The sequence below is a fragment of the Strigops habroptila genome, chromosome Z (assembly GCF_004027225.2).
Source record: "Strigops habroptila isolate Jane chromosome Z, bStrHab1.2.pri, whole genome shotgun sequence".
Lineage (NCBI taxonomy): Eukaryota > Metazoa > Chordata > Aves > Psittaciformes > Psittacidae > Strigops > Strigops habroptila.
In genome coordinates, this window is record NC_044302.2 from 101365361 (window position 1) to 101391117 (window position 25757).

Here is a 25757-nt window from a genome sequence, read left to right on the forward strand (position 1 = left end):
AATTCTAGCGTCCACACCAAGGTGCCCTCCTCTTGGATAGAAACAACAGCCCTTCCTCATGAGATGGATCCTTGTAGATCCATTATCCAGGGAAAACAGCGTTCCCTGGGAATAAAGGGGATATTGATCTCTTCCCCGTGCCAAAATAGACTCTTATCCTCCATTTCCTAAGGCTGGATTGAATAGGAATTCTCCAAAGGCATGGAATGCCGGACAGAGGCCACCTCCACTGCTTTTCCCATTGGGAACGACCTTCCCTTTAAGATGTGGAAGAAAAGGTGGATTGGGAAGGAAAAGAGAAGGGAAAAAGGGGGGAAAACCAGGAAAACATCATCCCATGGGATGGTGGTTTTGAGCCATTGGGATGTGGGATCACCCCTTTGGATCCAAACCCTGCCTGAAGTAGCCCAACGGGATTATATTGGAATGTGGAAAACAACTCGTTCCCTTTGGAAATGGGAAAGGGTTTGGACAACGTTCATCTAGGAAGTCAAACTCCAAAGGAAAACCAACATTCCCAGTATTTGGGGGTGTTTTCCTCATCCCGGAGATGGGATTTGATTTAGGAGTTAAAACCCTCCAACAGTGGGAAAGACAAAGGGATCCATTAGATTTGAGGGATAAACCTGCTCAGGAGCATTCCCAGCCTGGTAGATCCCGATATTTCCCTGCATCCCTGTGAGGGATCCATGCTTATCCCTCCTTTTACCAGCTGCACATCCCGGGAAGCACATGGATATCTCCTAAACGGCTCCGGAGCTGATCTGTGTCGTTGTGGATGCGATTTTCCAGCTGGAATAACCCCATTTGATTCCCTGCTTATATCCCTCTTCCCATCCCTGTGCCGCAGCTAAAACATGGATTTTCCCGTGGGAAAAGGGTTAATTGTGGGACAAATCCCGAATCCAACAGCGACGGCACAATGCTGGATGGATTTATGGAATGGGGTGTTGCGGAGCCGGAAAGGCTGCATGGAAAACAGAGGAGCTGCTCCGAAATCCCAGGGATTCAAAGCATTCCCTGGACATGGAGAGCTGCAGCATTCCCTCCGCAATTCCTCCATTTCACTCTTTGACATGGATCGGCTGGGCAACCCCACTGCTATCCCTGGAATTTCACTTGGCTGAAAGCAGCTTTAGCCTCACCTGGGTGCGATTCCCGACTGGATTCATGGGAAGGGGACACAAAGCCCGGGTAAAACACAGCGAAATGGGAATTTCGCCGGGATAACGGGAAGTTAGACCCCACGTACACCTTCATCCCTGGTTTTAGCTGCTTGCAGGGACCTTATGGAGCGGATTTGGTTGGATTTGGGATTCATTTGCTAAGCCAGGTGTACTACTAATAATTATGATGATATTAGGAATAATAGGGATAATAATAGGAATAATAATAGGAAGAAGAATAAGAGGAATAATAGTAGTAATGGGAATAATAGAATCAGGTTAAAGCTCATCCGGTTCCAACCCCCTGCCATGGGGGGGTTAATAATAGTCATAGAAGTAGTAATAATACTAATAATAGTAATAATAATAGTAATAACAGTGAGACGAGCAGCAATAATAATATTAATATTAATAATACTAATAGAACCAGACGGGTTCAGGTTGGAAACGACCTTCAAGCTCTCCCAGTTCCACCCCCTCTGCTATTATTATTATTCCTATTATTATTATTCCTATTAATCAGGGACTGATTTGGGTGGGGAGGGACCTTAAAGCTCTTCTAGTTCCAACCCGCTGCCATGGGGGGGAGGGGTGATATTAGTAATAATAGTAATAATGATAATTGTAATGCTAATAGTAATAATAATTGTAATAATAGCAATAATAATAGCAATAATAATGGTAATAATAATAGGAATAATAATAGGAATAAGAAGAATAATAAGAAGAAACCAATATTAACACGCTCAGCATCAACTTTCTCCCTCTCATTTATCCCTTCGCCTCCAAAATCCCGTCAGGAATAGAAACATTCCCACAATTCCTATTTAAAACTCACCCAAATATTGAGGATAATGAATTTTCTGCCTTTTATTTGTAATTATTAAGCTAATATTTAAGGATTCGAAGGGTGGCAAATGGCTCCAAACGGGAACATCGCAGCCAATTCCTTTGGTTTCCTCCTTGGAATGCCAGGGAATCATCCCGCAGTCGGATTATTAATGATTACGAATCACAATATTACTAAGGACAATTAAAGCCTCATTAATAATTAAGCTATTAAGAAAATAAAGGGGGAAAACACACATTAACCCACCCCCCCAAAGAGCTTTTCCCTTCTCCTTAAGGGATGAGTTCTCGGGCTCTCCCGGGATGTGTGGATTTCAAGGGAAAATAGGGAATCGAAGAGATATCAAGAGCGGATTCCAGCAGGATAATTCACCAACAACGGGATAAATCCCGTTTTACCTGGAATTCCGGGAGCCAAAAAGCTCCTCGGGAAGCGGGATCAGCCGCTTTTCCCTGCCCCCCTTTTGACAGGGCTGCCGCCGGCTCTGCTCTCGGCATTCCCACCCTTCCAGCTCCGGAGGTGAAGAAGAAGCCAAGTTCAACTGTTAGCCGGGGGATTCTTCCCAAGGCCCTTTTCATTCCCGACTCCCTTTTCATTCCCGGGAATCCATTACAATAGCAGCAGCTGCACAACAACCTGCCCGGTGCAACCCCTCTAATTACCGGCCCCGTAGAGCCCGCGCCGGCATTCCTAATGGATAACCGGTAGGGATAGTGGGTGCTGACAGCATGCAGCACCCATCCCGGTTATTATGGGATGCAAGGCACCCCCCCTTTCCCTCTTATCCAGCTGTTTTCCAGCCTATAAAAGAGGATTAGATGCTTTAAAGCACACGATGATCTCACGCCGCCCGGCTCGTTCCTGGGCGGCCACTCTGCAGGTGCCTGGAATTTCCTCTGCTCCAACTTTCGGGATTAGGGAAGCGTCGGGATTTCATATCCCTGGTTTTCTAGGGATAATTCAACACCTTCTAAAAGGAAGGATTTAAATCCCCCCCCCCCCAAATTCGAGTGGATTCGTAGCATCCAATGTAAAGAGGGAAGATTTCACCTCTCCGCGCCGTATTCCATATGGATACCTCTGACGCTGACGGCATCGAGAGCCTTCGGAAACGAGACAACCCCCAGCACAAAAGGCTCAATCCCTCGGGATCAAAGGGCTGGTTCGGCTCCGCTTCCAACTTTCCAAGTGCTTTTCACTTCAAGGCACTTGGAATTGCACTTGGAGGGATATTTTGCTCGGGAATACTGGCTCAGGAGAAGGCAAAACATCCCAATAACAAAGGGAATAACACCCCCCCCCCCCCAACTAAAACCTCATCCCAAAAATCCTTCTAAATTAAGATCTATAAATTTAGGGAATTGCATTAAAGCAATTTTTGGGGGGAAAAACGTATTAGTGTTAAAAACTTTTGGGATTTCGGAATGTTACTGATTTGCTCCTGGTGAATTAAACTGGATACTCTGGATACCAGGAGAGGTTTAAGGATGTCACCTCGCTCCAAACCTGGATTTTCCTTCTTTTTGGAATCATCTGAATGAGCCGGAGCATTTCGCTGTTGTCCATAAGGAACAGGGCAGAGGGAGAGAGAATTCCCACTGGAACGAGCTCGGCTTTCCTTGGGATCGTTTGATTAATTATATACTATTAAATACAGTTTGGATATAAAAGCACTGCGGATCCACTTCCTTCTATCCTTTAGATCCAGCTTTTTGCTGGATATTAGATCAGTTTTCCATGTGGAATGTCATATTTAGGGATGAGCATTGTATTAAAACACAATTATGGGATAATGAAAAGGGAATTTTAAGCTCCTTCCTATTTGATTTTCCAAGAAGGAGATTTTAATATCGAGCCTAAAAAATAGGGAAAAACCACTCAAAAGAAGGGAAATTCCATGTGGAAAAAATAGGGAAAAAGCCACCCAAAAGAAGGGAGATTCCATGTGGATATCTTGGTTCTGCAGCAGTTTCCCTATGGATTTTCCCAGGGCGCCTTTCCTATCCCTCTATCAGGCTGGAAAGCTTGAAAAGGTGGCTCCAAAACATCAAAATGAAAGCAAAGGAAGGGGAATTCCAATGAAATGAAGGAAAATTCCCATAAAATCAAGAAAATTCCCATAAACTCAATAAAATTCCTATAAAATTAAGTCAAAATCAAATAAATGAAGTAAAATGCAAAGAAAATAAAGGAAAATCAAATAAAACCACTTGAAATGGAAATAAATTCGCCTCAAATCCAACTAAAATGACCTAAAATCCACGAAATTCACCTTAAACCCAAATAAAACCAAATAAGGTAAAATAAAATGACCTGAAATTGAAATAAATTCACCTAAAATCCAAATAAAATCAAATCAAACCACCTGAAATGGAAATAATTTCACCTGAAATCAAATCAAATTGAATCGAGTCACATAAAATGACCTAAAATTGAACCAAATTCACCTAAAACCCAAATAAACCCCCCTAAAATTGAACTAAATTCACCTAAATTCAAATAAACCCAAATAAAATCAAATAATCCCCCCTAAAATTGAACTGAATTCCCCTAAAATCAAATAGAATCAATCAAGTCAAATAAAATGACCTAAAATGGAAATAATTTCACCTAAAATGCAAATAAATTCACCTAAAATCCAAATAAAGTGAAACAAATGCAAATAAAACCACCTAAAATGGAACTAAATGCACCTAAAATGAAAGGAAATCAGAGAAATCCAAATAAACCCCCCTAAAATGGAACCAAATTCACCTAAAAGCAAATAAACCCAAATAAAATGCAAATTAACTCACCTAAAAGCCAAATAAATTCACCTGAAGCCCCAATGAAACCACTTAAAATGGAACTAAATTCACCTACAATGAAATTAAATCCAATCAAATCATATCAACCCCCCTAAAATGCAAATAAATTCAGCTAAATTCCAAATAAATTCGGCTAAAATGCAAATAAATTCAGCTAAAATACGAATAAATTCACCTAAAGTCCAAATAAATTCGCCTAAAATGCAAATAAATTCACCTAAAATCCAAATAAAATCAGCTAAAATGCACATAAAATCAGCTAAAATGCAAATAAATTCAGCTAAAATACAAATAAATTCACCTAAAATCCAAATAAATTCAGCTAAAATGCAAATAAATTCAGCTAAAATCCAAATAAATTCACCTGAAATCCAAATAAATTCACCTGAAATCCAAATAAATTCACCTAAAACGCAAATAAATTCACCTAAAATGGAAATAAATGCACCTAAAATGCAAATAAATGCACCTAAAATGCAAATAAGTTCAGCTAAAAGCCAAATAAATTCACCTAAAAGCCAAATGAATTCACCTGAAATCCCAATAAATTCACCCAAAATGCAAATAAAATCACCTAAAATCCAAATAAAATCAAATAAAGTCAAATAAAATCAAATAAATTCAAATAAAGTCAAATCAAATCCAATCAAATCCAACTCAAATCCCACCGAATGAAATAAAACCACGGGACCCCCCCCCCCCCAAAAGTCCCACTCGCGACGCGAGTGAATGAAGCGCAACTGGGCCCGGCGGGCTCCGACAGCCCCTTTTCCGGGCGCAATTCCCGGCTTGTGCGCAGCAAATGGCCCTTTTCCCAAGTGCCACGGCAATTTTCCACTAAGCCAACGTTAATGGGAAGCAGATTCCTGCCGAAACAGGAAACAAACAATTCTTCTGCCCCATTTCCTGGTGATCCATTGGAAAAGGTATTTGGAGGCTGTGGCTTTTGTTAACCCCCCCCAGGCCTGCCTAGAAGAGAGCGGTTTTCCATGGCTGGGAATAAGGGAGGATCCATAAACTTCCCTCTTTTCTTCCGCTGGGAGACAAAAAAGCTCCCGGGAATGATTTCTAAACTGGTTCGGATGGAGACGTGAAGCTCCCCTCCGATCCAATCTAGGTTTAAAGTCGTCATTCCCGGAGGAAAACTGGGAAGAAACCGGGAATTTTTAGGGAAGAAGGCGGCATTCTCACCCTTTCAAATCAACGCTCCAGTTCATTCTGCAGCCTGAGCGACAGGGAATTGCTCTGGGATCGTTTTCCTGCCTTCGGGATGTGAAATACAAGCCCCGACCGTGGCCAAATGGGTCTCTCTCTGGCTCCCTAATTCCAGAGGGAGCTTTAGGTATTTATAAGCCTATATAGATGCATAAGTAACTATAAATATAGCTTTATATATGCACAGATAGAGGTTATTAATAGCTGTATATAGAGTAGCTGGGCTTTAAGGTCCTTTCCAACCCAAATCATTCTGATATTCACATATATCAATTCATATAAAGCTTTATATATACATAAAAGCATATATATATAACTATATATATAGCTTTTAATATAGATAACACTCTATTATATAGATATATGTATCTATATATATAACTACAGATCACTATATTACACACATATAACTATATATAGCTGTATGTGCCTATATAACTATAAAATACACATATATATGCAGCTTTATATATATATAACTATATAAACACACATACAGAACTCTCTATATGGCTTTATGGCTATATAGAACTATTTATATACACATATACAGCTATAGAGAGCTTTATGGAGACAGAAAACCAATATCTATAGATGAGCTTTAAGGTCCTTTCCAAGCCAAACCAGTCTATGCTATACAAATATATATGTAGCTTTAGGTATATATATATAAGTATATATTACTATATAGCTTCATGTATATATTATATACACATATACAAGTAGATATAGAGCTTTATGGGTATGTAACACTATAAAAATACACATATACAGCTATGTAGAGCTTTATATATACATAAAGCTACATTATATTCACATATACAAGCAGATATAGGGCTTTATGTGTATATATAACTATAAATATACAGATATCCAATTATATAAATGGCTTTACATATATGTAACTATATATATTACAGGTATACAAATAGATATATGGCTTTATGGATATGTAGAAGTATATTTACACACCTATACTGCTAGATATAGAGCTTCATGGCTATAGAACTACATATGTACATATGTAACTAGAGCTTCCTGTGTATGTACAACCCTATAATGCACCTATACAACTAGGCAGAGCTTTATATATAAATACAACTATATAAATGCACTAGATGGAGAGCTTTATGGATATGTTCCTATATATATTTGATATGTACAACTAGATGGAGAGCTTTATGGATATATTACTATATATATTTGATATATACAACTAGATGGAGAGCTTTATGGATATATTACTATATATATTTGATATATACAAGCAGATACAGAGCTTTATGGATATATTACTATATATATTTGATATATACAACTAGATGGAGAGCTTTATGGATATATTACTATATATATTAGACATATACAACTAGATGGAGAGCTTTATGGATATATTACTATATATATTAAATATATACAAGCAGATACAGAGCTTTATGGCTGTATCTTTCTATATCTGGTTGTATATGTGTAGTATATATAGTTCTATGTACATAAAGCTCCATATTTAGTTGTATATATGTAGTATATATAGTTATATGCACATAAAGCTCCCTATCTAGTTGTATATATGTAGTATATATAGTGATATGTACATAAAGCTCCATATTTAGTTGTATATATGTAGTATATATAGTTATATGTACATAAAGCTCCCTATCTAGTTGTATATATGTACTATATATAGTTACATGTACATAAAGCTCCATATTTAGTTGTATATATGTAGTATATATAGTTATATGTACATAAAGCTCCCTATCTAGTTGTATATATGTACTATATATAGTTACATGTACATAAAGCTCCATATTTAGTTGTATATATGTAGTATATATAATTATATGTACATAAAGCTCCCTATCTAGTTGTATATATGCACTATATATAGTTATGTATATGTAATACACAGATTTATGTAGATATACAACTAGATAGAGAGCTTTATGTACGTACATATTACTATAGATATACACACACACATAGAACCATACATAAAGCTTTAGGGACACAGCAGCAGGGAGCCTCCAGGCTCCCATTCCTTTTCCACAGCAACCTCCAGCCATTCCAGACCCCCCCAACTCCTGGAAAAACCAGCTCCGGGCTTCTACTCTAGGAGTAAAGCGGTTTTACACCCGCACGTAAGGACGTGAGCAGCTGGATTCCAAATCAAGGAGCCTGAGCTCCGGACACAAGTTGGGTCATTGAGTCTCCTTCCCGTTGGCAATCCATGCTTCCCAAAGACAGGACCTTCAAACTTCATGGACAGGAGGATCCCGACTCCCGATATTCCCAACAAATGCTGCCATTCCCTTAAAGCCGCCCCACGACGGAGGGTTTCTCCTTCCCCCTTCCCACTTTTCTCCCTGTGCCTGCTCCCGACAGGCATTCCCAGCGCGGCGCCAGCCCCGTTGCCATTCACAACTCCTCACTTGTCACTCGGAACAGGGAATTATGACACTCTCTGGCCCGGCCTATGAAGTGGGAATGATACCGCGGAGCATCCGGCTTCAGCTCCCAACTTGATGGGAGTTGAAAAGCTTTAGAATGGGAAGCACAGCCGGAATGTCAACAGGGACAACAAACTCATTCCCGTTGCAGTTTGGAAGGGGGGGGGGATTGGAGGACTTGATAATTACGAGTTGGAAAGACGGGATGAAGCTTTTCGGCATCATAATTCCAGCTTTTCCCACTATAATTTAACACGGATGCGAGCTGATGTTGCGATAATACGGAAAAGGAATTTTTCCCCCTTTTATTTTCCTTCTAATTCACAACATTCCCGCTTTTCTGCCTCAATATGATTAAACAACACTTGATCCTAAAGCCCTGCACGAAAGAAGCGATTCCCAAATCAAATTGCAGCCGGAATCCGACAGCCATTCCCTAGCAGGTAACATGTGTATCCCAAAAAAAGCCTTCTATAGGGGATAATAAGGAGCCAGGCTTCGGGAATAAAATCCCTCTTGTTCCCTTGCATCCAGCATCATCAAAGTGGTCATTTAGCCAAGCACCGATCGCCGCGCGCGCTGCCATTCCCTTCCTAAAACGCCTCTATTCCTACGATTTTTAGGGAATAAAACCTGGGAATGACGAGCCTGCCATTCATTTACGATCCCACTCGTGTTATCCCGGGAAAAGAAGAGGAAAACTCCAAAGGAAGTTGCAAATGTGGCGTGTGAAGCAGCAGGGTTCTTGTTTTCCAGCTCCTTTTGTGCCGCTCGGACCCATGAGCTCTCCTTTTCCCGCAGGAATTTGGGATTCAGAGAGCCTCTGGAATGGGGTTTTTTCCTGCCTTTCTTTTGTTTCTTCCCAGGGAAGAGCTCGCTTCCGCTGCTTGCGGAGTTCAGAGCGGATTTAAAGGAGGAATCGCCTTGGAAGTGGGGAAGGAAACAGGGAAATAAAAAGCGAGGGGGGAAATAAAAGAGGGGAAAAAAAGAAGGGAAATAAAAGAGGGAAAAATAAAAGAAGGGAAAATAAACGAGGGAAAAATAAAAGAAGGAGAAATAAAAGGAGAAGGGGGGGGGGGAAGAGGGAGAAATAGGGAAAAGCAAGGCAAAAAGGAGGAATTCAGACCTTGTTTTTCCCTGCAGAAGCAAACCTGGATGAGCCGGAGCAGCCCCTGCCCTGCTCCGCCAACGGCCGTGCCGCAGGTCCTTGCTCCCAACAATTGCTCCCAACAATTCCCGCCTGGCATCCCCCAGCTCGGCACGCTGCCTGGCACGGCATCAAGAGCTGCACAATGCAGAACCGGAGCCAGAACAATGCCGGCTCTATAATCCACACAAAAATCCAGTTGGCAAGTGGCTGGGAAAGGGGGGAATTTTGCCGTGTCCCCCCCCCCCCCCCTTTCCCAAGCTTGCAGGGCTGGATGCTGGATTCATCCCGACGTTCCCGGGTTAGGAGGGGAAGGGGCAGCGCTGGCACAAGCGGGGCCCCGCCGGGATCTTTGTGCTCTCCCGGTGTCGGGAAGGCTTTTCCCAGCGCTTCCCGCAATGCCGGGATCTCCGCATCCCACCTTCCCCAAAACACAAAGGCAAAGGGACCGGGGCCTGGTTTGTCCCCCCTCGGATGTCCTGCTTTAGGGATTTATGGAAGCACGGGAAGCAGGCGGGTGGCACGACAGGGCGACGGCGCGGACTCGGCGTTCCCGGTGTTACGGATCCCTACGGATCTCTTTCCTTCCAAATCAATCACAAATGGAATTAAGGGGGAAAAATCGCCTCAAACAAAAGGAAAACTCCGGCTCCGATCCCACCTTCATTTCCCTCCTTAAACTTCTCCCCCCCCCCCCCCGCTTGCAAAATCCAAGGAATAACAAAGTTGTTCCAAGTGCTGGTAATTCCTTCCCGGAGCACCGCAAGTCTCCGGCTTCCCGGTTGCCGTCGCCGGGAGGATCAAGAAGACTATTAGGGAACTTTTTGCTTCCCAAGCTCTCCCTGCCATGCATGGGAATGTCGGGAAGAGTTTCGGTGGAGCCCGAGAAGCTTTGGGAGAGGAATTATTCCTTAAAATATATAAATTCAAGTGGGAAAACCTGCGGTAAATTTATTTCTTACTCTTTTGCTGGATCATTTTAAGTCTCCACTGCTTTTCCCATGAAATTCCCACATTTTCCCCTCACAACAAGCTGGTATTCCCTCTGCCCTAATACAAAAGCGGCATCAAAACGCGACGCCAACTTCCGAAGCTCAATTCTTCCCCGAGCTATTCCACCAGGAAAGCGCTTTTCCACACTGCCTGGAGCCTAACCCTTCCCAGCACCCAGCCCAGCCGCATTCCGGTCGGATAATCCCATTTCCTTGCTGGAAAAGCGGGATACAACTTGGCGACTTCTCCCGCGGCTTCGCGCCGCCGCCGCAGCCGGGATGAGGTGGAAGTTGAAGGACCTCGGAGCCGTTTGCTTCCCCCTTTTCCCCTTTTCCCTTCCCCAATTCCAGCAACAGCCCCCTCCTCACCCTTCCCCCTTCCCAAAGAGACGAAAATCCCACTTTTTTCCCTCAGCAAACCCCACTGGAAAAGGGGGGGAAAAGAGGAGGGGGGGGGGATTAAATAAATATCATCAATACAGCTCCAGATGGCGAATATAAACCTTCTGCTGGGGTTATGCACAAAATCCCACTTTTTTTTCCTGCCTTTCCCTTTGAAACCGAGTGTTTCTGCTGGAAAAAGCGGGATGGAGGCGCTGGGAGCCGGGATTTTCCCTCTTTTCCTGTTGTTTTGAGGCATGGCGCAGGGCGGGGGGGGTGCGCGCTCCGCACCCCTCTAACCCCCTTTCAACCCCCTTTTTCCTCACTCCTGAACACTCCGGACACTTCATCCCAAAACTTTCCAGCTCGGGAAGACTTTGCGGCGCGGGGAAAGCGCCGAATTCCCGGGAAAGAGCAGCGCGGCAAAGTGCCAAACGGCCCCGGAGCAGCGCGGGGAAGCGCCGCTCCGCGCCCCGCGCCCCGCGCCCGCGGCCCCGCTCCCAACTTTTCCCGCGATCCCACTCTTAATTCCCGCGCCGGCTTACCGCTTTCCCGTTATAGTAGTACATCAAGGAGTTGCCGCCCATGCCGGGGATCGTGTATGCGCAGTACATGGTCCCGCCGCCGCTCCCCCGCCGGCTCCCGCTCGCTCCCAACTTTTCTCCCAAAGTCTGCCGGCTTTTTCCCCCCCTCGATCCCAGGTTTCCCCCCCCCCCCCCCTCCCCTTTTCCCCTTATCCCAACAATTCCTCCACTCCCGGCCTCCCAGATGGCCGGGCCGGGCGCGCTCAATATGCAAAGCAGGGCGAGCCCATTCCGCCGCGCGGGGGCGGCTCCCCCCCCCCCCCCACCCCGCTCCCCGCCTCACTTCCCGCCTCCCGCTTTACCTCAGCGCGGCCGCCCCTGCGCGGCGGGGCCGGGGCCGGGGCCGGGGCCGGGGCTGGAGCCGGAGCCGGAGCCGGTGCCCGCCCCCCCCCCCCCCCCGCTGCTCCTCGCTGCTTTCTCCCCCTCTCGCTGGGTTGTTTTTTCGCCTTTAATTTGATTAAAAAGCGAGTGGCAGGAAGGGAATCGGATGATGCACATCTAATAACTCCGCCATCTGGCCGGGCTGCTGCTGGCGCCCTCCCAGCATTGTGCGCAGCTGCCGCGGGCCCGCGCGGAGCCGCGCAGCGGGGCCCCCCCCCAACGCACACACACACGGGGGGGAGGGGGGTGCGAGGGGGTTAAAGGGGGGTTAAAGGGGATAAAGGGGGTTTGAGGGGGGTTAAAGGGGGATAAAGGGGGGATTGGGGGGGTTGACGGGCATAAAGGGGGGGCTGGGGGGGAAAGGGGGGTTAAAAGGGGGTTTGAGGGGGCTAAAGGGGGGTTAAAAGGGCATAAAGGGGGCTAAAGGGGGTTAAAATGGGGTAAAGGGGGGTTAAAGGGGGTTTGAAGGGGATAAAGGGGGTTAAAGGCAGGTTTGGGGGGGCTAAAGGGGGTTTGAAGGGGGTTTGGGGGGGTAAAAGGGGGTTTGAGGGGGCTAAAGGGGCGTTTGAAGGGGCTAAAGGGGGGTTAAAGGGGTGTCTGGGGAGGATAAAGGGGACTGAGGGGGTTGAAGGGGATAAAGGGGGGATTGAGGGGGTTAAAGGGGGGTTGAGAGGGGTAAAAGGGGGTTAAAAGGGGGTTTGAGGGGGTAAAAGGGGGTTTGAAGGGGCTAAAGGGGGGTTTGGGGGGGCTAAACGGGGTTTGAAAGGGATAAAAGGGGTGTTTGGGGGGATAAAAGGGGTTTGGGGGGGCTAAAGGGGAGTTTGAAGGGGCTAAAGGGGGGTTAAAGGGGGTTTTTTGGGGGGAATGAAAGGGATAAAGGGGGGTTTGGGGGGGATAAAGGGGATCTGGGGGGTTAAAAGGGGTTTGAGGGGGTAAAAGGGGGTTTGAAGGGGCTAAAGGGGAGTTGAAGGGGGGTTTTGGGGGGTAAAAGGGGGTTTGAAGGGGTGTCTGGTGGGGGTTAAAGGGGGTTTGGGGGGTTTAAAAGGGGGATTGGAGGGGTAAAAGGGGGGTTAAAGGAGGTTTGAGGGGGCTAAAGGGGCACTTGAAGGGCATAAAGGGTTAAAGGGGGGTTTGAAGGGGTTAAAGGGGGTTTCAAGGAGATAAAGGGGGGTTAAAGGGGTGTTAGGGGGGATAGAGGGGATTGGGGGGTTAAAGGGGGTTTGAGGGGGTTAAAGGGGTTAAAAGGGGGTTTAGGGTCTAAAGGAGGGGATAAAGGGGGTTTGAAGGGGATAAAGGGGTGTTTCGGGGAGTTAAAAGGGAGCTTGAAGGCAATAAAGAGGGTTTGAGGGGGTTAAAGGGGGGTTTGGGGGGGATAAACGGGGTTTAGAGTGTAAAGGAGGCGATAAAGGGGGTTTGAGGGGGGTTTGGGGGGGTTAAAAGGGAGTTTGAGGGCGATAAAGAGGGTTTGAGGGGGTTAAGGGGGGCTTGAGGGGGTTAAAGGGGGGTTTGAAGAGGATAAAGGGGGTTTGAGGGAGTTAAAAGGGAGTTTAGGGTGTGTGGGGGGGTTAAAGGTGGATTTGGGGGGGTCAAAGGGAGGTTTGGGGGGGGTTAAAAGGGAGTTTGAGGAGGATAAGGGGGGTCTGAAGGGGTTAAAAGGGGGTTTAGGGTGTAAAGGAGGGGACAAGGGGGGGTTGAAGGGGGCACGGGGGTGATAAAGGGGGTTTAGGGGGTTAAAAGGGAGTTCGAGGGGGTTAAGGGGGGTTCGAGGGGGTTAAAGGGGGGTTTGGGGAGGGTTAAAGGGGGGTTGGGGGGGGATAATGGGAGTTTGAGGGGGATAAAGGGGATTTGGGGGGGTTAAAGTGGGGCTTGGGGGGATAAGGGGAGCTAAAGAGGGAGATAAGAGGGTTAAGGAGGGGATGGGGGATCAAGAGGGAGCTGGGGGGATAAGAGGGGGTAAACGGGAGATAAGGGAGCTTTGGGGGGGGGGATAAATGGGATAAAGGGATGAGGGGGGGTAAAGGGGTGGATAAGTGGGATAAAGGGGGGGGAAAGGGGGGGAATAAAGGAGTCCGGAGGGAATAAGGAGGGATAAGTGGGAGTTTGGGGGGTAAAAGGGAGATAAGGGCAATAAAGGAGGGAGAAGGGGGGATATAAGGGGGCAAAAGAGGGAGAAGGGGGAGACAAGGGCGGGATAAGGAGGATACGGGGGGGGGGATAGGGGAAGGTAAAGGAGGGGATAATGGCAGTAAGGTGGGATAATGTGGGAATGACGAAGGGAAAGGAGGGCACAAGGAGGATTACAAGGGGGAAAGAGGGGATAAGGGGGTGAAAGAGGGATAAGGGGGGTGAAGGAGGGATAAGGGTAAAGGAGGGATATGGGGGTGAAGGAGGGATAAGGGGTAAAGGAGGGATAAGGGGGGTGAAGGAGGGATAAGGGTAAAGGAGGGATATGGGGGTGAAGGAGGGATAAGGGGTAAAGGAGGGATATGGGGGGTGAAGGAGGGATATGGGGGGTGAAAGAGGGATAGGGGGGGATAAGAGGAGGGTAAAGAGGGGGATAAGGGTGGGTAAAGCCGGGATAAGGGGCTAAAGGAGGGATAAGAGGAGGAGAAGGGGGAAATAAGGGGGGTGAAGGAGGGATATGGGGGGACTAAGGGGGAAAAGGGGGGATGAGGGAGGGATAAGGAGGGTAAAGGGGCTGATAACGGGAATTACGAGGGATAAGGGGAGGATAAAGGGGGGATAAAGGAGGCAAAGGGGAAGTAAAGGGCGGGATGAAGGGAAGGGAGGGGAGGTGAGGGTGCTGAAGGGGAGGTAGGGAAGGGAACGAGCGGGATATCGGGGGGATGCAGCCCCCCCCCCCCCCCCCAGCGGCGCTCGCTGGAGCCTGCCACATTCCGGGCGAGCATCCCAGGCAAGGAGGGCCCTTGGGAATCGCTCCCAAGTGGGACTCAATCATTCGCAGATGCCGACGCCAAACGCCAGCCGGGCCCCCTCCCCACCACAACCACCATTCCCACCCGGATTCCTCAGGATGGGAACGAGGCTGCTCCGACTTCCACGCTCCGCGGTCATCGGGGAGCACGACTGGAATGCTCATCCCAGGTTTCCTTCGCGTTGTAGGCTTTGAGGAGCTTCTCCTCATCGCAACGGATCAACCATCACCCATGTCCAAGGCCATGGAAGAGCAAAACCCACCGAGAAGATGCTCCCACCTGTGGAACCTCCACAAGCAGCTCCTTGAGCTCCGAAGTGGTCACAGCATCATGGAATGGTTTGGGTTGGAAAGGACCTTCAGATCATCTGGTTCCAACGCCATGCCATGGGTAGGGACACCTCACGCTAGACCGTGGTGGTGGAAGGAGACCCACAAACCATGGCCAATGGGTCATGAAACCACGGATGGTTTGTGACCTTGGAGGAGGATGGGGCTTGGAGCAACCTGCTCTAGTGGAAGGTGGCTCCATAGAGGAGCTTGAAGGTCCCTTCCAACCCAACCCATTCCATGATTCCATGAGGGTAGGAGGTCCTCAGCACAGGAGCAAAGACAAGGAGAAGATACCAAGTAAGACAACTGTTCCTCTAAGCCATGGATGATCCCATACATGATCATCAATCCTTGAGTGCAGCTGACCCACTGTGGGTGGAGAAGTTGTCCTGCATGTCCAGATGGGAAGAACATGGTTAAACCCAAGATGTGATGAACATGGTTGTGTGAAGAACATGGCTAAAACCAAGAAGAACATGGAAGAACATGGCTAAACCCAAGAAAAACATGGAAGAACATGGCTAAACCCAAGCAGAACATGGAAGAACATGGCTAAACCCAAGGAGAACATGGAAGAACATGCCTAAACCCAAGAAGAACATGGAAGAACATGGCTAAACCCAAGAAGAACATGGAAGAACATGGCTAAACCCAAGAAGAACATGGAAGGACATGGCTAAACCCAAGAAGAACATGGAAGGACATGGCTAAACCCAAGAAGAACATGGAAGGACATGGCTAAACCCAAGAAGAACATGGAAGAACATGCCTAAACCCAAGAAGAACATGGAAGAACATGCCTAAACCCAAGAAGAACATGCCTAAACCCAAGAAGAACATGCCTAAACCCAAGAAGAACATGGTTAAACCCAAGAAGAACATGGAAGAACGTGGCTAAATCCAAGAAGAACATGGAAGAACATGCCTAAACCCAAGAAGAACATGGTTAAACCCAAGAAGAACATGGAAGAACATGGCTAAATCCAAGAAGAACATGGAAGAACATGCCTAAACGCATGAAGAACATGGTTAAACCCAAGAAGAACATGGAAGAACATGGCTAAACCCAAGCAGCAGCTCCTCCACCTTCACAAAGATGAGGTTTGGGGCTTGCTTTTGGAGGACCCCCAAAAGGTAACTGAAGGTGCCGCTTCTTTTTACATCCACGAATATTCCCTCTTTTCTCTCCTCGGGAGGAGCTCCACGTTCACCTCCTTGTGCTCCACAGCCCGAATCCACCATAAATATCTCATCATCCAGCTGCTCCATGAATAAATCAGCTCCTCAAAGCCACCGGCTCCCGAAAGCCTCTTACAAGCCAACCCAATGTGGCTCCAGCTGCTTGAAGAGTGGAGACAACTCCTTGAGGACAACCCTTAGTAAAGCCACGACCCTACTCCTTGTTTCCTCCTGGAAACAAGTCGTTTTCCCAACTTTTCCTGCTTCCAAGGGGGAAGTCTTCTACCTGGGAGCTGCTCTAAGGTCCTCGGAGCATCTCCATGGTCTCCTCTAGGTTTACTCCAGCACCTCCACATCCTCATGTTCTCCTCCTATTGTCCTTACTCCCTATGGAAGGTGGGGTTAAGGTTCCTTCCTGCCACCTCTGTGTTACGGCAACTGCTTCGCCAAGGTGTTCCCACGAGTCCTTGTGGAATTGTTCTCCAGGAAGCGTGAGGAAACCAAGGATCTGAGGTGAGGAGGCCAACCCTGACCCCTGCAGCACGTTGTCTCCACAACGGGGCTGATCCAAGTGTTCCTCACTCCCTCCCTCCCTGCTCAATGATCTCCAGGACTCACTGGACATGTGGGATCAGGCAAAGCGGGATTCATTCCCACTCTGCCACAAGAATCCAGGGAGGAAACGGGATCTCCTCCCTCATCTGCTTCCATCTAGGGCCACCTTCCACTCCAAGCCCCTGTGTCCAACCCGGCCTTGAGCACTGCCAGGGATGGGGCAGCCCCAGCTTCTCCTCTGAACCCATCCCAATGTCCCACCACCCTCGCAGGGAAGACCTGGATGAGCTTTGAGGTCCCTTCCAACCCAAACCATTCCATGATTCCACGACAACATATGGATCCAATGTTGGGATCGAACGGGAGCCAGGGATGATGCTGTAGATGGCATCAAGGGTTGAGATGACAACCTTCGGCCTCTTCCTCCTCTTGTAGGTTGGTCCCATCATGGTGTTTGAACCATGGGGGCTTACGCCTGAGTTACCCAGTGAAGGCGGACAACCAGTAGTAAGTATTAAGTAGTTTACGTTCCTCTGGGATTGGAGAGGAAGTCTGGGAAGTCGTTGGACACGAGACCCACCACTGCAGCAAATCCTTCGGGACAAACGGGCGCCTTGTTGCCCCGCTGCTAAAAACCCCATCTCACAACCTTCAAGCCTCAAAGTTAAGGAATTCCGGGGGGGGGGGGGGGATGAAGGGACCTTAAAGCTCATCCAGTTGGAAAGCGGGATACTTCCCACCGGGCCAGGTTGCTCCAAGCTTCACCTCCCGCGAGGCAGGAGACGCTGCGGTGAGTAATTAGAGGAGGGTTCGGGGGGGATTTGATGTCCGGACAATGCCAATGCTCTCCCAGCACACAAAAGCAGCCTCTCCCGGCAGCATCCTTCCACTTTCCCATGAACTTTCCCTTTCAGCTTTCCCTAATGAATCCTCCAAAGCTCCCTTGTAATTATCCCGATCCAGATGCTCCGTTCAAACATCCCTTTTATCCCGAGCAGCCGGGGCCTGGAAGCTGCTGGTGGCTGAGCGCTCGGCCCGACCTGAACGGGTTAAAGCCGGGGCTGAATAAAGCTGCCTTCAAAAAGGCACCTATGGGTGAAGCTACTCCCTGGAATACAGGTAGGGATAAAGCTTGGGAAGCCGGGATATAACTTCCTTCGCTCCGTAGCGTATTCCCATCGCGTGCTCCAGTTTGCACTTAAACGCCCAAGGCCCTCTTTGGAAGTCACCTAAACCTGTTTGGCTTTGGAAAACAGGGAATACGCAGCTAGAATCGCAAGGAAATCAACTCCTTGCTGCGAAATTCCACGTGGCAGCTCCTCCGTGGATTTTATTGGGAACGTTGCCGTATTCCCTGCTCTTTCTTAGGTTCCTTTTTCACTCCAAACCCCACTTCTGACAGACAGTAATCCCGATGTTATCCCTTTCAGGCCCTGCCAATTTGCCTAAAACCTGGAAGCGTGCTCCGACCAGAGCGAAAAGTTGGGAAGATCCAAGATTTTGGCTTTGCACTTGGAATGTCCTTGGTATCGCCCGCAGTAGCCCCAGCCCAGAAGCCTTCAGCCGTGTACAAAGGGCAGCTCCTTCCTTCAATATTCCCTGGATTTAAGCATGTTCCCTTTCAAAGGAGCACAGAAAAGGGATGCGAGGGGCAAACGAGCCGGGAATTATCCAAGCCGGGAGTCCAAATCCAAGGAATTGCCACCCGGCGCCGACGGGGTTAACAGACATATGCTGTATAATTAGGAGATGCATTAATGATTATGAATAGTAAATGCCTTGGTGCAAGGCAAAGGCAAACTGCTGCTCCAAAGGGCTCAGCACCTTTATTCCATCTTTCTGGAGCAAGTGGGAATCGGGAAGTTGGGGGGGGGGGGGGGGGGTAAGAATTCCCGCTTCCTCCCGAAACGAAGGCACGGAGGAGCGAGCCGAAGCCAAAAGGGGCTCCATCAAATTGGAAGCTCGCCTTCGCCATCCATCAAAGGAAGGGCTGGAGCTTCTGACAAACATTAACCACAGTAAGGAGGCAATTATGTATGCATGATTTAATCTGCAACTCATTAATATGCAAATGTATTCATCTGTTAGTTACTAAATTAAAAATGCAAAGAAGCCCTTATGGTGAGTCTCCAAATTTTGCACAAACAGAGCCGTGAAAATAGAAGGGAAAAGGGAAGTTGTTTCTTCGGGAAGAAGAAGAAGAAGGGGGGGGGGGAGGCCAAACCGGCGGCAAAGTCGAGCTTTGCCAACCTGTTGCTTCCCAAATATTCCCTCTCCTATTCCCAAAGCGCATCCGTCGCCTCTCCACGCATCCACCTCTGGAAGACTTCGCAGATAGGCGCTGATTTGCAAGCGCAGGGTATTCCGGGCCTCATTCCCTGCAACACCCCCCCCAATTGGTCAATATTCCAGGATTTGGGAGCTGGATCCATGTGGATTTGAACTGCCCGTCCCGGCTCCCGTTTCCACCTGAATAGGTTTTATGTGGGAGAAATCTCTGGGAATCGTTCAAACTAAGAGGGAACTAATTGGGAGGAGGTGGATAAGAAGTGCCTTCGATGCACTTCCAGATGCATTTGGTGAGGAAAACATGGAAAACAAGGAGATGGGTGGAAAACTGCCCTAAAATCCGGAATTTCTCCCCCCCCCGGTAGAAAAGTAATGGATAAGCATCATGCCATGATTTCCTTTTGGAAGAAAGCTCTTCGGGAATATGTTTCCCGGGCCAGAATTGCCTTCCAGCCCTATTCCCAGGGAGAATCCAGTCGGATTCCGAGCTCTGAGACGGAGCTGGAGCTGCCGCCGCAGCCAAAAACTGAGGCACGGGTCAAATCCAAAGGAAATCCCAGCAAGTCCTTCCAGGCTGCTTCCTGGCCTAAGGAATTCTCACCTTTTCCCTCTTTTTGCTTCCCCCCAAAACAAAGGCATTAAACCAGGAGAGGATTCGGGAATCGCTGCTCCCGCTCCCACCTTGGACGCGGTGCCGAGGCCCCTCGTCGGCACATTCCCGTCTCCCGGAGCAGCTCCGGGATGCTGGGGCAGAGCCAGGCAGCCCAGCAGGCCCCAGCCTTCCCGGAGGGATGGGGTCTGGATGCTGGGATGAGACCCAGAGGGAGGGATGGGACCTGGAGGCGACCCTTGAGGGTCCTCATCGGGGGGTGGGACCACGTGTAGGAGCTTGATTTCTACCACTCGTGTGATGCTGCTTATAGGAAGGATTAAACCTACTCCAGTTTGAATCCGTGTAGTACAAACCCTTCCTCCTTTTGTGGATCATGGAATCATGGAATTTGGGTGGGAAAGGGCCTTCAAGCTCATCTAGTTCCACCTTCCACCAGCCCAGGTTGCTCCAAGCTCCGTCCAACCAGGCCTTGAAGCAGGAATGGGGCAGCCCCAGTTAGTAAGGATTAATTCTACTCCAATTTGAATCCATGTAGTACAAACCCTTCCTCCTTTTGTGGATCATGGAATCATGGAATTTGGGTGGGAAAGGGCCTTCAAGCTCATCTAGTTCCACCTTCCACTATACCAGGTTGCTCCAAGCCCCGTCCAACCTGGCTCTGAAGCAGGGATGGCGCAGCCAGTGTTTGAGGATGAGGAAAGAGCATCCAAAGAGCAACTTTACTCTGTGTAACGGGGAAAAAGGCCAGAATGGAAGGGGAAAATCCCTCGGGAGACAACCGGCTTTGGGCTTGCGGGCTTTCGGTTTAGGCCAGGCTTAAAGCTGAAGCTCTCAGAAGCTCCAACGTCACCGTTTCTGCATTCACTGCACAGTGCTCCATCTAATTTGTTCTTTTTACTGTCACAGGAAGCACATGTTGAAAGCAATCTGTTTCCTCATCTCCCTGCTTCCCTGCCTCGCTCGCCAACCAAAATCCCACCACACTTTACCCGGAGTAAGCAAGAGGTGATCATAAATATCCCTAAATAGCATTCAACAGAGCTCGAAAGCCATTAACACTTCCAGAATGCCAAAGTAGGCCTCGAAAAAACAAGCCTAACAGATGCTCTTAGGTCAAGAAGTGAAATGGGTGTTTCCTGCAAAAACACCCTCCGCTGAATCAGAAATGAACTGTGAGTAGAGAAACGAGGGGGTGCAGAGCGACCGGGAGGCTCGCCGCTGGGCGGGAGGCGCTCCCGCTATTGCCCAAGGGGGCTTGGAAGCAAGGGGGGGGAAGCTTGGAAGCTCGGCCGCCCAGCCCCGAGGTTGGGGGGCAAGGATGAGGAGGGCAGACGAGGCCGGGATGAAGGCAGCCGGCTGCACGCCCGTTGGGCAAGGGACTGATGGTTTCGTCCTCTGAAGCACCTGTAGTACGTGCGTCTTGCTCAAGTTACTCCAGCTTCCCGGGGGGGTCTGCTTGGGGTGAGGGGGGATGTTGGGAAGGGGCTTTGCGGTACCTAAAGCATTCCAAGTGTTGTCGTTTGAGGGGAAAAGAGGAACTACAAGAGGTTTGAAGGCTGTAGTATCCGTGGAGTAGGGAGGTCGGAGTGGGGGAAGCGCCTGTGGTGGTGCCATCCCCACATTTAGTGTGGTTTTGGGGCTGGGAGGGGTCCTGTCCACAGGGGTGGAGATTAAACCCCATAGGGAGAGATTAAACCTCATGGGGAGAGATTAAACCCCATGGATTGAGATTAAACCCCATGGATTGAGATTAAACCCCATGGATTGAGATTAAACCCCATGGGGAGAGATTAAACCCCATGGATTGAGATTAAACCCCATGGATTGAGATTAAACTCCATAGGTTGAGATTAAACTCATGCATAGATCTTACACCCTGTGGGTAGAGATTAAACCAAATGGGGAGAGATTAAACCCCACGAGTAGAGATTAAACCTCATCCCAGAGATTAAACCCCATGGGCAGAGATTAAAACTCCCCCCAAACAAAGACTAAACCTCCAGGGCAGAGATTAAACCCTGTGGGTAGAGATTAAACCCCAATGATAGAGATTAAACCCCAAAGATAGGAGATTAAATCCCATGAGTAGAAATTAACCCCACCCTATGCAGAGATTAAACCCCATGTGCAGAGATTAAACCCTATGGGGAGTGATTAAACCCCATGGATAGAGATTAAACCCCATGGGCAGAGATTAAACCCTATGGGGAGAGATTAAACCCCATGGGCAGAGATTAAACCCCACTGGTAGAGACTAAACCTCATGGGTAGAGATTAAAGCCCATGGGCAGAGATTAAACCCTGTGAGTAGAGGTTAAACCCTATGGGCAGAGATTAAATGCTGTGGGTGGAGATTAAACCCTGTGGATAGAGATTAACCCCCCCCAGGCAGAGTTTAAACCCCATAGACAGAGATTAAGCCCCTTTAGGCAGAGATTAAGCCCCTTTAGGCAGAGATTAAGCCCATCCACATCACACCCGCATGCACCAACCACACAGCCCATGGATGTGAGCATGTAAAACCCCGGAGCATGGGCACGGCTGGCAGGAGCCTCACAAAACATGGGAAAAGGGGCTCCTTGTAGGCTTTTCCGTAGGGAAAGCGGGTGAGCGCAGTTTAGGAGCAGCTTAGGAAGCAGGACACGACAAGCCCATCCCGTTATCCCGGAGGGATAAAGCCAAACGAACACGCGTTGATGGGTTTTGAACCGCGCTCGACTTGACTTTCCCCGCTTGTTTGGCCTGTGGAAAAGCATTGGAATGCCATGGAAAAGAAAGTTAACAATACAAAGCCCACAGCCAGGCTTTGTAAACCTCGGCTTTGTGCCAAGAAGCTGTCAGGAGGGCCTGGAGCTGGCCCTGCCCATAGGCAGGGGGTGGAACTGGAGGAGCTTTAGGTCCTTCCCAACAGAAACCGCTCCATGATCCCAGGATTTAACAACTTTAATACTCTTCCTGTGGGATTTTTTTCCCTCGATCCTGGTGTTTTGCTCCTTTATTACGTGAGTTTAAAGTTAAATCCAAGCAAAACTTGATGTTCCTTGGATAACCCCATCAAAGACTCCGTTAAACATCCCTCTGAGCGCAGCGATTTGCTTTTCCAGCTTCAACTCACCATTCCATCCCATGTCCAATCCCTTCTGGAAGCAAATGGGATCAAGGAAAAGAAGTCCTTCCCCCTTCCAGAAGCCATCCTTTCCCAAATCCATGCTGGAAAAGCTTGCTACAAGATAGGATTGCAATGTTTCTGCCCTGCATTGTGCTAAGCAGAGAGCGGAAGGCGCTGCTTGCAGTGAACACAAGGTGCAGATAGGACTGCAAAGCCTCTACAAGCAAATTACTACCCGCAGAATTCCAGCTCTTCTTTAAGCTTCAAATGCCTTTTCCTACCTATTATCCAGCAATTCCAAGAGCAAACACCAAGCGCCGGGTTTGCCACTCGTGCGACAGCGTCATTCCCGCATGGAAAAGGGGAATTCCAGAGCGAAAGGAAGGGAATAGTAAAGGCTGGAGGTGAAACGTTGGGTGGGTTTAGGTGTATTCCTTACATCGAGTGTCTTTTGTGATCCTTGGAAATGGAGGGATAACGGGATACCGCCAGCATCCAAAGTGGAGCTGAGGGATCGGCCCCTTTTTGCCTTCAAAAAGGCCATTTTTAGGCACCTCCTTTAAAAACAGTGAAGTTTGAGCCTGGTTTATCCTGTGGCTTTGGTGGCCAACAGCAGCATTCCATAAGGATTAAGCTCCTTCTGCACTACCCGCAGCCCTCTGAAGAGGGAGTCTCTGCTCAAGCTAAATCCAACCCCCCCCCCGCCAAGTAATCCCAAAGCTCCGTTTCCAGCTCCTAAAAGTGGGGCAGAACTCTGAAATTTGGGATTTTAATTGGACTTTCCAGTCTAAATTCCCGAGATCTTTAGAATTGTGGGAATTCTGCAGGGATCTTTCACCTTTAGATACACCAGGAGGCCTAAAAAACACACCCATCATTCCCTCTCCAAGTGCTTTCTTACACTGAAGATATCCTGTGATTCACCTCCCAGTGATGTTATCAAGGCTTTTCCCATGGGAATGAGGATAAAGCTATGGAGAAATGTCCTCCAGGACTTGTGGAACCAAGCAGGATGCTAAAAGAGGAGCCACCTGGCTTGGAGGATGTACAACTGAGTTACACACCTCCTTACGTGCCTGGTTAGCGAGGTGCACGTGTTCATCCATACAACCACGAGCAGATGCTCCAGGCTATGAGGGGCCACCTTAAGTTAAGTTCTTCCCATTAAAAGACCCTTTTTCCCCCTCATTCCATACCCCATTCCATGGATGGAGGCTTCAGGTTGAAGCTATGGGCTCCTGACTGATGGACACTGGGAAGATGGGGCTGGACCATCTAGTCTAGGTCATGCTTTGCCTCCAAAGGTTGGACTAAATGATCCTTGAGGTGTCTTCCGACCTGGAATTCCTGTGAAATGGTCCCAATAAACCCCCTTATCCCAACAAAAGACCCAATTCCTGAAGGATCCGAGACGGGAGCGGCTCCGAACGCGTTGGACAAAGCCCATCCCAACGCGCACCACCCAAGCTCACGTCTTTGTTCAGCCCCAGCTCGGCTCCAGCTCTGTCTCTATGGTGATGAGCTGTGGTTGAGACCATCAGGATGCACCTGAGATGTTCCCACATGGAATTGCCTCCAAATCGCTGCATAAATCACATGGAAAAGGAGAGAATAGCCAGATCCTACGGGAAAACCCTCAGTATTCCCACTCTATCAACCGAAGTCTATTAGGAGCTCATTTAATACCTCATCCAGCAGCAGAATTCCCGGGCTACAATCCATAACCTCAATATAATCTGGATTTTGGGAAGGGTTTTGCCTCTTTTAAAGCAGAATTAGAGACTTCCAATCAAATATATCCCATATTTCCAATCAAATATATCCCCTATTCCTAACCAAATATATCTTATATTTCTTATCAAATACATCCCATATTCCTAATCAAATATCCCACATTTCCAATCAAATATATCCTACATTTCTTATCAAATATATCCTATATTCCTAATCAAATATCCCATATTTCCAATCAAATATATCCCATATTCCTAATCAAACATATCCTGTATTTCTAATCAAATATATCCCATATTTCCAAATACATCCTATTTTTCCCATCAAATATATCCCATATTTCCAATCAAGTATATCCCATATTCCTAATCAAATATATCCCATATTTCCAATCAAGTATATCCCATATTTTCCCATATTTATCCCATATATGTATTATACTTCCCATATATATTCCCATACATATCCCACATTTCTCATCAGATACATCCTGTATTTATAATCAAATCTATCCCATATCTCTAATCAAATATATCCCATATTTCCCATATATATTCCCAAATATATCCCATCTTTCCAATCAAATATATCCCATATTCCTACTGAAATACAACCCATATTTCAAAATATATACATCCCATATTCCTAATCAAACATATCCCATCTTTCCAATCAAACATATCCCATATGTCTCAAGGAATAGATCCCATATTCCTAATCAAATATATTCCATATTTCCAATCAAGTATATCCCATATTTTCCCATATTTATCCCATACATATGATATTTCCCATATATATTCCCATATATATCCCACATTTCTCATCAAATATATCCTGTATTTACAATCAGATATATCTCATATTTCCCATATATGTTCCCAAATACATCCCATATTCCTAATCAAATATATCCCATATTTCCAATCAAATATATTCCATATTTCCAATTAAATATATCCCATATTTCTAACAAAATATCCCATATTTCCAATGAAGTATATCCCATATTTCTAATCAAATATATCCCATATCTC

General features: G+C 47.4%; 1 protein-coding gene across 31 annotated transcripts in view; it reads right to left on the reverse strand.

Annotated features, from left to right (window-relative positions):
* The window catches only part of TCF4 (transcription factor 4), a 104570-nt gene that overhangs the window by 33543 nt on the left and 45270 nt on the right, over positions 1–25757 (reverse strand). For 2 of the 31 annotated variants that reach the window (XM_032919683.1, XM_032919682.1), the window contains exon 1: positions 11554–11796. The exons of 26 other annotated variants lie outside the window; for them this stretch is intronic. In XM_032919683.1, coding sequence (XP_032775574.1) covers positions 11554–11622 — 69 coding nt within the window. In that variant the 5' untranslated portion in view covers positions 11623–11796. Of the gene's footprint in view, positions 1–3066; positions 3132–9614; positions 9827–11553; positions 11797–11894; positions 12115–25757 lie in introns of those variants that run through there. 3 more of the 31 variants (XM_032919684.1, XM_032919681.1, XM_032919685.1) reach the window with 3 other exon arrangements.